Source organism: Brachycentrus maculatus, unplaced genomic scaffold, assembly GCF_059751285.1.
Source record: "Brachycentrus maculatus isolate JH-2025_06_01 unplaced genomic scaffold, ASM5975128v1 h1tg000297l, whole genome shotgun sequence".
Lineage (NCBI taxonomy): Eukaryota > Metazoa > Arthropoda > Insecta > Trichoptera > Brachycentridae > Brachycentrus > Brachycentrus maculatus.
Genome location: NW_028281048.1, coordinates 984,951 through 997,356, shown reverse-complemented (window position 1 = coordinate 997,356; position 12,406 = coordinate 984,951). Strand labels below are relative to the sequence as shown.

General features: G+C 33.7%; 1 protein-coding gene across 1 annotated transcript; it reads right to left on the bottom strand.

Annotated features, from left to right (window-relative positions):
• Nucleotides 1–3,205: 3,205 nt before the first annotated feature.
• LOC148304945 (COP9 signalosome complex subunit 3-like) lies at nt 3,206–11,392 on the bottom strand. The gene is made up of 9 exons (XM_088267487.1): nt 11,223–11,392; nt 10,271–10,425; nt 9,374–9,470; nt 7,817–8,034; nt 6,686–6,883; nt 6,163–6,333; nt 5,041–5,172; nt 4,159–4,341; nt 3,206–3,395 (listed from the first exon to the last, which is right to left on the bottom strand). Exons 1-9 carry the CDS (start codon nt 11,275–11,277, stop codon nt 3,315–3,317), a joined length of 1,290 nt encoding a protein of 429 aa, XP_088123613.1. The 5' UTR covers nt 11,278–11,392; the 3' UTR covers nt 3,206–3,314.
• Between the last annotated feature and the right edge of the window lie 1,014 nt (nt 11,393–12,406).

Below are 12,406 nucleotides of genomic sequence, written 5' to 3'. Positions count from 1 at the left end.
AAAGGTAGGCTTTAAAAGTTTAATAACTTTTCAAGAGGCATGATTTGATGTTGATGGACAACCATCGGTTCTAGGTGCCCTAAAACCTAGTATTGTGCTAATTCACATAGCTATTCAGGTATAAATGGGTTTCATCTACCATGATCAGATGGTAAATAGAGTTGTTGTCTTCTCTAGCCATCCCTGAATCCAGATTGCATTTAGCTGATGCTGATAATCTATCGGCTTTAATTCCTGCACCAATTGCACATGTGCCACAATAAAGTCCGTGAGAATGCAAGCTTGCGAGACTGTCTTCATGTGGATGTTCCTGGTGCTTATTGAATGCTCTGCTGCACACATTCAATATTTATCTGAGTACAGGTATGTACACCAATGTACAGTATGTACTGAACGTAATTGTGGGAGATCACAAGCAAACCGCTGATGCTGAAAACGTTGTACCCAGTGATGTATTGCTGGTTTTATGGATGAATCCTTTTTTTTTTTTTGAGGAATAACCCGCAACGTCCCTACTTTTAAGGCTTGTCTGCAAGTAGATATGTAGTAAGAAAAGAAAAGGTAAATGTGAAAAACATCACGAACTCCCAGACAAATTGAAAATAAATCTTTCTTGAATTTATTTTGCAATTGGCGGGAATCGAACCTGTGACACCCCAGTCTCGCAGTCGATCATCTACCCAATTACGCCCCAGTACCTGTCATGTAAATAGCGTATGTACGCTCTCTGTATTAGAACAATGGAGCACCGATTTTCAAAATAAAGTTCAATGATTTTTACATATGAATTTTTCGATTACAAATTTATAAGGATTTTCTTTTGAATCTTTTAATAAAAACTAAAATTAACTACTGAAAAGTTATTACACTGAATGGTAAAGGATTTTCGCTTACAATTCATGTTCATGGAATATTGGCGATGATATATACATTTAGAATTTAATTCATATGCAAATATGTGTATGTAACTATGTTTCAGGTGATCTCAATTCCTACTTCCCTGTTTACAATATTGCTAGTATAAAATGCAATACTGCGAGCTCTCTAAAACACCTTAGGGGGTTGACAGTTAAACATGAATACATGTTTAGATATTGCAATTCTTGAAATAGGTATTTTTAAACTTTCTAGACTTCATTCGGTTTACATTTACTATATAGTCATAATGTATCATTGGTTTTAATAATGGTATTTTCTGAACCCAACGTATTTTGTGTTTAATGATAAATATTGTTTTATCAGGTGAAAATACAAAAGAAAATATTTAAAAACAAAACTATTTATAATTTATATTTGAAGCAATAACTTTGTATTAATCAGTCTTGAAAAAGAAGCGGTTAGCTTTGAAACCGGTAGACATTATAATTAAGTTATAATAAAATATTTATAGTTATTTTAAAACAAAGTTATATTTTAATTACAAAACTATTTGTCAAAATGATAATATGAAAAAAACTAATAGAATGGAAATTATTTTAATGAAAATACATAATAAAAAAACAGAAATACATCAATAATTTAATTTTAAGATATACATGTAGGTATATGGTGTCTCAACTCATCTATTATTTTTATACAAAGGGAAGATGGAAGTCTGAGCATCCCAGGGCTTACGACCTGGCATTGGTCATCATCAGGTCACAGGCCGTATAAAAATAATAGATGCTTTGTCACAGTTGAGAAACCTATAATATATATAATCTTGATATTTCATCCTTGTGGTAAAAAATACCGTGTCTGATGGAATAAATAAAAGATACAAATAAATGTGAAGTAAATAGCTATACTAAAATGCATAATTTTTTTCAAAATATTTTAATTGATTAAAAATTCTAGTTTTCCTTATCAATATTACTATGTATTCCTTAGCAATATTACAGCAAAACATAATATTATACAATTCCGATATAAATTTTAACAGTAGAAGAGTTTATTAATATGTACGTATATCAACTTATGAAGGATATATGATGTTTTAGTTATTTAAGATGAATACTTTATATGTTTATATGATTTCCAATGGAAAATAGCAATTTACTTTGCGTTGTTTCAATTTGCGTTGTTAAGACCTCACTTTGCGTCGTTCCATACATTCCAAAATATCGCGACGCAAATTGAAACGCAAAGTAAATTGCTATTTTCCATTGAAAATCATATAAACATCAAAGATAGCGAAAATGAGTCTTAATTCAGTAACGACGCAACTTTGAAAAAACGCAAAGTGAAACGACGCAAAGCGAGGTCTGAGTGTACTTTCCTTAAAGTTTATAATTTATTTGTTTTTATTTATTATAATCATCAGGATATAGTAAAAATACAACATATTTAGGGGATATTAATACAATCATTCATTTATAAACTGGCGTTAGCATCACAAATTTTCATTGAATAATATGAAACCATCACAAACTTGGAAATTCAATCTTAATTCCATCACGGCATGGCTTCTAGTTTTCCCAATTCTTAAATCCACAACTAATAATATCTTATCTTCACATCATTTGACTTCTAAATGCTGTCCTGGCTAAATAAATAAAAAAATTTAAATATATATTTTTTATGTTGAAATTAAATTTCATTATAATATGATTTTAATAAAAACTATTTTTTAATTAACCATTTGGAGCTTATTTCTTATTTAATTATATTATTTCTGTAAGATTTTAAATACCAAATACATAATTTCAACATAAAAAGTTGATAATTGGATATGCAGTCTGCAGTTGATAATTGGATATGCAGTCTGAATAAAAATAGGCTTTGATTGGCACTAATAGCCAGAGAACATGAAACTGATGGCAATCTAGTATGTGTGTGTACATTTCTGTACCAATTTCATTTGAACGTTATATTTCTTCAGATAAATAAATGAAAATTATGTATACAATGGAATGATGAGTTGTTAAATTATGGCCAAATTATTATAATTAACATAATTATTGTTAGTAAAGTTGTTCTAATGGTTGTATAAATTTTATACATTTTACGAATATTTATCAATAATTATTATTCATATTAATATTAATAATCATTTTCATGATGTGTATTTTAAACCCGAGAAAGACGCATGAGTGATAAAAATGTATCATAACGGAAGCCCAATTAATTATGTATTATATGTATTTATGGAATGCTTACCGTAATATTGTAAAACATAAAATGTATTCTTAAATCGTTAATAAAGGTCAAATAAATTACTCAAAAATGTTTGGCAATATATTTATTTAGTATCCAGTATCACGAATCAAGTATAACTTTCCTTCCAATATAATATTGCATAGTATAGAACAGTACGAATGAGATGAGATAGTACTTCACATTGAATAGGTTGTCTTGGAAGATTGTGTTGCGGCTGGAATGTCCTCATCCTGATTTCCCATACATTTTTTTACATACTGAAAAAAAGGGGTTATTTGTTAAATATAAGAAGTGTTTATTTAGCATACATACACCAAATGGGTTTTTACATGAAAAACGGGAATTTAATTCTTTGTCTGGTTTGTCCGTAACATCCAGGTTTCCTAACTTTTTTAATCTGGCGCCCTATCAATAGTTCTCGTCAAAGGGGAAAATAAAATCGCCAGAATGTCGCATCATAGAAAGCGGGAAGGAATAAAAATATATGCCTTACTTCTTAGCACTTCTATCAGTCTTTTTGGGCTTCTTATGCCCTGTAAAAGTCTTCTAGAACGCCCAAAAGGAGTGTTATCGCCCACATTGAAAAATACTGCCGTAACATATGCGGAAAAAAATGAGCTTTGCAGATTTGTCTGTACCCAATACGGGCAAAAAAATGGGCCTTTCCGGATTTGTTCTCTCCTTGTACAGGTCAGTGTAAAACTCTGATTTGTACTGACTACGGCCAGCTAAAAAGGTGAAGTGACAAACGACTAATATTCAAAAGACTCATTTGAAGTGCTTTAACTTTGTTAAGCAGTCATGATGCTATAATACTTTGTAATATTGAGAAAGAATGAAGTCTTGGAAACTCAATTCATGTACAATAGGTTACCGTGCATGACAATTTAATGTTACAGCGTCTCAAATGAGTTTTCTGAAAAGTAGCGATTTGTCACACAAACCCCTTTGACTAGCAACAGTTTTCATTCATTCACACCCTTATCCGGACAACAGTTTACATCGGGAATAAATAAATACCTGAGGGTTGACTTGAATTTGTTGGTCCATGTCGAGAATATACTGGTGGAGGCGCGTGCAGTTGGCCATCTGTTTTTCCAGCAGACAGAGTGTCTCAGGGGAAGCGTACTTCTCGGGACTGTCGAGGAACACGACCATCCCATCTTTCTGATTGATCACCGCATAAATTTCACCATCCTCAATCTGTACAAAATGAAAATAATGGATTAAAGTAGAAACCTTCGTTCCCGTATCCTCTAGGATGGTCTGCCACTCCGGTTGATACCATCATGCCCGAGTTAAACTTATTTTTACCTTAATTTTTCATATGTATTATTTATTTATTCTCCGCCTTCGTAGTGTTATGGTCTAAACACTCTCGGCTACCGTGCTGGAGGTCCAGGGTTCGATTCCCAGGGGGGACAAAATAAATATAAGTGATTTGTTTCAATGTAATATTTATTCAATATGTATTACTGAAGCAGAGGGTTGATCACCTTTCCTTCATGTGCTTAATGATCAAGATAACAGTGCACTTATATGATGCAATGCCCTATGCACCATAAGGTGCAGGAATGAAGAAAAAAATGAAATTATTAAAATTTAGTAACTTTGAAATCCATGTTTTCGAGTTAGCTACTGACATATAACTTTATTTTCTGATCTGTATATGAGTCAAATATATATTGTATAGTATAGAAATCATTTGGACTTTTTATGAAGTTTTGTGTATTATAAAAATACAAAAACTGATATATCAATTCCGCTCACAATCTTATACATCAATTTCACAACAAAACTTATTTAAGAGTTACATAGTTGTAGTAATTACTCCGCAAATTGTAATAGTGTAAATTTATAAGAGAGATGCCAAAAAAACAATGTATTTAAAAAAATAATTACCATATTCTTAATGTAGCTTTCTGCCTGTGCTGGACCCGCTAATTGTACTCTGCTAGCTACGTCGGACAAGGAAAGTGTCAAAAATGTTTTCGTTAGACGCTGTATATCCTTTTTATACATAGATGATAACACCTGAAACATTCACAGACAACTTTTATTTTATTTGTTTCAATCCATGAATTAAGCACATCTGCCAGCTAGTTTCTAAGTTACCACTCCATCTTAAAGGCAATTGCTTTATACATATGTAATTTGCAATTACAAACGTTATAGATTATAATAAATTATTGAGAAAGACACATATCGCTCACTCCTTTCAAGAACGTCATAAATCAAAAATCGTCGATTTTCAGTTGTGCATGTTTTCGGAATGCCCAGAAAATGTGCTATATCCCAGCAAAAGTGGCATATTTTTAACATGATATTTACCCGCTACAGGGCAGAAAGTGTTGTTTTTGCATTTTGAAGAAAAGGTATTGTTTTATTATTTTTTTAAAAATACTAAATATTTTTCAAATGGAGAAAAAAAAAAAACAAACAAACAAACTTTTTAGAAAAAACCTTCAGGTTTTACCTAAAAAGATCTGTTGCGCAGTAAAAAGTTCAATAAGTGGCTTGATATTTGATTTTAATACATTATTATATTTTTAAACTTTAAAAATGTTCTTCTGAAAAATCAAGTATTTTGATTTATGACGTTCTTGAAAGGAGTGAGCGATATATGTAATATAATAATGTGTTATGTACAAGTATAATACAAATTTTGTTTCTTGAAAAAAAAACCTCTATCCGCACCTATACGGTGCATAGATAATCCATGTTGGATCGATGCTGTGTCAACTTGATTATTAATTAAATGATCGATTCTGTGCTCCAGATTCATGGATTCAAGAATGGATTATTTTAATAAATTTTATGGGACGCAGTGGAGAAAATGAAGGATATTACTACCATGGAATAGAAGAATAGCAGTAATGGCTAGAGCATTCGGGACCCATAATTGTACCATTTTGTGTAATTTATAGCCGATTTATTTTTCAAATTGTGGTTTCAGACATGTAATATGTATATCCAAATAATACATCTTATACCCATACGTATACAGATAATGAAAGTACTCACTTGATTTACGAGTCCCATATTGTGGTCTCGCTGAAATGTATCTCGATGCTTATTAATAATATGCTGAATGGGCGTGTCATTGTGAGGACCTGCTAACTCGTGATATGCACAAGACAATGGCTTCAGAAACCTTCCAACTACTTGTGATGTGTATTTGGGGATGGCCTGTATCTGTGAATAAAATATGCACGTACATAATATATACATTACCGCAACATTTGTAATATATTATTAAATTATATCTTCTTCTTTCTGTGCCACTTCTAACAAAGATCGGCGATCATCATGGCTATCTTCAATTTTGACGCTGCAGCTCGGAACAGAGATTTGGTGCTTCAGCCAAACCATTGTCTTAGGTTTTTCAGCCATGATGTCCTTCGGCGTCCTTGAGTTCTTCGCCCCTCAATCTTTCCTTGTATGATTCATGTCAATTTATGTTCGATCAATGTCAATCTATATCAATCAATGTTCATTCAATTATATATTATCATAAATTTCATAAGATTTGTCATGTTTTTCATACCTTCCCATGTAGGATAAGAGACACCAAGATATATTTCTTATAGGCTTCGAGCATTATGTGTGAGACTGCAACTGCGGGAGTTGTAATGGCAACTTCAAAAAAGTACAGAGCTCGGTCGTAGTTCTTCATACTCGCATATATCATCCCACCGTAATAATAATACAGTAGGAAATGTTTCGAGTCATACTGTCCTCCGAGCTAAAACAACAATAATATACCATAGTAAACATTATAACACTATACTAACAGCCAGACCAATTAAAAATTAATAATTCTTGAATTTATCTCTCAACATCGAACCCAGGACGCCAGTTTCGCAATCGAGCGTCTACCCAATTACCCCATGGCGCCTGTCATAATTATGCTACTTTAATTAATAAGTATTCTACGCACATGGGGCTTACAATAAATATTGCAAAAACACATGTGTTGTGCAACAGCTCATACCTAGATACCTAACAGCCCTTGATGTTGAGTAACCAGCTCATCGAAAGGGTCTAAAGTTTCAAGTACTTGGGAGTGTACATAACTGAAAAAGGCAGTCTTCAAGAGGAACTGGGAGTGCATTTAGGATTTCCAGGGTCCGCATTTAACAGTATGAAGGCTGACTGGAGATCAGATCTATACTCGGCGAAGACCGAATACCGCCTATATAATGCCTGCATTGCTCCTGTTTTCTTTATACGGCTGTGAAACGTGGCACCTTAAAAGGGCCCAGAGCAGCTGTGTATTTAGCTTTGAGAATAGGTGTCGGCAGAAAATTTTAGGCGTGCGGTGGTTTGATTTTGTGAGGAATGAAGAGATAAGGCGCAGGACATAGCAAATCTTGGTCATAACTGTCGTCAAGAAAAGGCAATTCAGTTTGCTAGGCCATGTACTCCGCATGCCTCCCGAGAACCTTAGTCAAGCTTGTCTCTTTTACAAGGCATCAGGTTCGCGCCGCCCAGGACGACCACCGCTGACATTTTGTCGGCAGTTCTCATTTGAACTTCGGTATGCAGACCTGACTTGGAAGGATGCAACGGAGCTGGCCACCGATAGAAAAGCCTGGGAACAATTTGTTGCCTCCATATGCTCCACATAGGGAGCAGATATAGTTCTAATAATAATTAATTGAAGATTAGATATTACCTCTGTACTTATTCCAGTGATGTCAGTATCTAAAAACTCAATGGCTGGTTTCATACACTTTGATAAAAGACATAACTGATAGAGATCCGCGTGCACCGATGTAAGTTGTGAGTCGAATAGTTGAATTTTTCTGATGGCCCGCTTCAGAAGTTCTATTCCTCGGAGAGGCTGTTTCGCCTCCACTAGATGATTGGTGAACAGGTGACAGAGTTCAGCATCTGTAATAATGATCGGGTACTGATTGATACAAGCGTTGAATCCAAACAATGGCCAAAATGATGTTGAATTTTCTAGTTAGTGATTTTAAGAAAAATCTAATAACCCCTACTTATTATCCATGAGCTGCATATAAAGGTACATATACACAAGGTACTAATTAAGCATACTTTTGAGCATACTTAAGACAAGCATGCACACTAGCTAGTATACATTTGCTTGAAATAAGCATACTCGTTTATATACATCGATACTAGTATGCTCATAAGCAAACCTGTTCAGATGCGCTCAGAACACGCCTTTACCACCTGTGCTGCATGTAGCATGCTCGAAAATCAAAGGACTGCCAATTTTTGAGCAAGCTAGCAAAGTACGTACACACATGCTACTCAGTAGCAATTGCTCAATAATATAATACTTTTGTGCTAATAATGAGCATGTGTAGGACCTTAATAGATCTTTATACATATGATTAGATGGAATACTGATTACTTTGTTAATTAGAAGATTTGACTAGCGCATGGGATAACCTAAGATATACATAAGGGTCTAACACTAATCAGAAATGCACCCAGCGGTTATTTATTTCTGGTTTTGCTTTTTTTTTATTACCTAACGTTAAAGTGACTCTGAAATCTAGCTATGGCTTATGCAACACTGCTTATCATTGCCCTTCTTAGGCTCTACTTGTGAGTGGGTTTACTCTCTAATGTTTAAAGTTATTATAATTTCATGTAATTCATGAGTGAAAATTCGAGGCAAAAACGTCTCGTCTTAGTGGTTTTGCATTTCTGCAGATGACATTTAAGGTATCGTTCTATAGTTCTTTACTAAAATATTTCTATGGTAATATAATTTTGAAAATTTATATGATAAAATAAAGGAATATCATTAATTTTGTTGAATAATGATATTTTGTAATCAAATATGTCCACCTCCGTAGTGTAATGGCCAGTACGCTCGGCTACCGCTCCTGAGGTCCCGGGATTGATTACCAGGGGGGTCAAATAAATATAAGTGATTTTTATCAGTTTCATATTTATTCAATATTACCCTGAACTGGCACTTGAAGCGGAGGACTCATAACCTTTCCTTCATGTGTTAGCGATCAAGATAACATTGTGTTTATATGATGCGGTGCCTTATGTATTGGGGTGCGGTTAAGGGTTTGAATAAAAAATATTTTTAAATGTCCCCATACCATGTTCGTACAAAAGCTGGCCGAGAGTAGTTTTCAGATTTGCATATTAGCTTTGTCCATTTTTTTCTAAAAATATGACCCCCTGTGAATACCGAGGGATAAATGTACATGAAATATGACGATGGTATAAAACTACTTACACATATCTGGAGAAAATCTGACTTGCTCTCCATTACAACCTGTTATAAAGTCGTGAACTTGCTCTACCATAGTGCTGTGGTCCACACCAGGTGAAGACTGGAAAATTTTACAATGAAATGTTACCAAAGCTTTATTTTAAAGAATCTCATAGACAAAAGACATATCAATTCTTCGTAGTATGATTTTTACATTTGATAAATTGAATAGTGAACGCTTTCGTTGAACAATGCGTAAATAATAATATAAAACACCACATTACTGTATGACAGAATTAAAAACGAAGATATAACAAAGGAAGGAGTGTGCTACTGTATGACTGCGAGACATGAAAGATCTGGTTGTTACAAAAGTCTGTGAGATTGGAGGGCATGTATGACTAGATGTATGGATGTGAAGGAAGCTAGGAGTGTTTGTCAGGATAGAAGAGTGTGGCGTTCCATTTTCTCTGCCTACCCCTGCGGTGATGGTGGTAGTATTAGCAGTAATAAAACAGTAGAAGTGTACCTTAACCCTAAGGGTGGTGACTGACCAGAGCATTTCGTCGTAGCGTCGTAACATCGGTCGCGGCGAGCATCCGAAACTATGGATGGAGCGCTAGGTTCGCTGTACTGACTGCCTGAATGCTCGCATCGTAACATGTTACGTTACGACGAAATGGCTCCGGTCAGTCACCACCCTAAGAGTTATATTTGCCAAATTTTGCCATTTATAAATTATAAGAACATAATAAAGACAATCAATACCAAAAACAAATGGGTGACTTATTTTAATATTTTTTCTTAATGCAAGTGCTATATCGTCAGTTGAAATTTTAAGTGACAAAAAGGACAAAAACAGAACAGTCTGTAACAGGTTTCTCCATAATTATAATAGTTCGTAATAAAGTTTGTACAAACCTGAGGAAGGGAAAACTTGGCACATAGTACGGCGAGGACACCGAGAGAATGTTGCTGAAGATCTAATGTTTCCAACACCGTACTCAGGTGAAGACCATTTCTTTGCAGAAGTTCTTGACTCTTGCTAATCAATTCACATAGCTCCCCAAAATTTCCTTTAAACATAGGAATAAACATAAAACAAACATTTTTCTTCATACTTAAATCTTTCAATCACTATATTGAGTGAGGTGAATCCATAATAGTACATGAAACATGTGACAGGTTGTGGTCCCGAGGTTAGTGTCGCCGACTCTTAAGTCAGAGGTTCTCGGTTCGAACCCACTCTACCACAATATGATAACTGTTTCTAATAATGAGCCGCTTAGGCTCACTAGACTCACAGAAATAGTATAAAATTGAAATATTTGTGTAAATAATAAAAACGCAAATATTTCTCTTTTTTAAATATATATATTGTTTACTCCTTATATTCCTTTACTATATGCATTACAAGGCAGCTCGACACTATTACATATGATCTAAGATCGAGTTTGGAAAATGGTAAATGTATTTTTAGTAGATTTTCGTCATCGAGACACAATAAATATAAGGCCTATCAAATTATATATTGATCATAAATTTATATATTTAATATACCAGTATATCCATCTAAAAAAATAATTCTTTTATTTTATAACTAGATTATACGCTCAAACCTTTGCCTCCATGATATGCAAAATATACGTTTTTGTTGTCAATTTATCAATAAAAGTGTTAGGTTAGAGAAACTAAAAGTTTATTTATTTTTATTAATTGCACAAGATTGAACTATGAATTGGAATAAAATTGTGCTACAAATACACATAAATCATATAGATTCGCCTTATTCGCGTAACAGTAATAATAACAGTGTAAATTAATGTGAACAATACCTAATGCGCGCATTTTATAACATAAATTCAGACTATACCTGAGGAAGATAACGTCCGAACGTTATTTACAAATTGTTCTAATGCAGAAGCCATAGTACTAATAATAAGCTGAGTCTGTATTTTGTTGTAAATAAAATTATTGAACTTGACAGAAATCAACAAATTTTAGCGACAGAAATGCGAAAAATAAATTTCTCTACCACAGACTAACTATTTTATATAAAGACCGCCAACTACCTCGATTTTTTATGGCTAGAAGTGATATTCGCCAGCGGCCGGAAGTGACGTAAACGGCTAGAAGTACTAAGCTCCCGGCTGGGCGTGACTTCGCCGCGGCTGAATGTCAAATCCACCCGCCGAAATATTTATCATTCATTTTTCAGGTTAAATGGTATTTATATTGAAATTTGTTGTATAACATAAAGAAGATATTTCACTATTTAAATTAATTTATTTCAGTGTAAACAAAAATAGAAAGGTCACGGCTAAAACGCGACATTTATAAAAAGAGTTCAGGCGATTAATAATGGTTACTCAACTCAGCCTTACAATGGTAAATGGTAATGGTAACTTTTTTGAAATTATTATCTCAAACTATGTATAAATATAAGGCTTTTCAACAAAAACAAAAACGTTCGAATTTTCAAATTACTATATTATATTTAAAATTCTAGAAAATACAATATTTTAATAGATTTATATTATCCACTGACACTTCGTGATGGAATTGCATTTTTAATTTATTATTAGATTAAAACCAATATTTTTAGCTTTTCCACTTTTTTATTTGACCAGCAACCGGGTTCCGTCGTTACCGACATCACCAGTCTGATGATGTCGGTAACGACGGAACCCGGTCGCTGGTCAAATAAAAAAGTGGAAAAGCTAAAAATATTGGTTTTAATCTAATAATAAATTACAATATTTAAAAGGGCGGAAGGAGTGCCCATCACTTTCTGAAGTTATGTTTCTTAACGGGGGTGCCAGCGCCCCTTTGTGGGCGTTTTGGAAGTCTGGCTAGGCGTTTTTAAATTTTTTGCATTTGGGGGGTGCTGCAGAAGTTCAAGGGAGCGTTGTGTTAAGTAAGAAAAACTACACTTTCATTGGCAAAATTTAACTTTAACTTTGGCATAATACTCAATATTATGAAGTTCTTCATAGACGGATTTCTATTTTTCTATCGATAATTGTCTATAACCATAGTCTGTCTATATTTATTTGA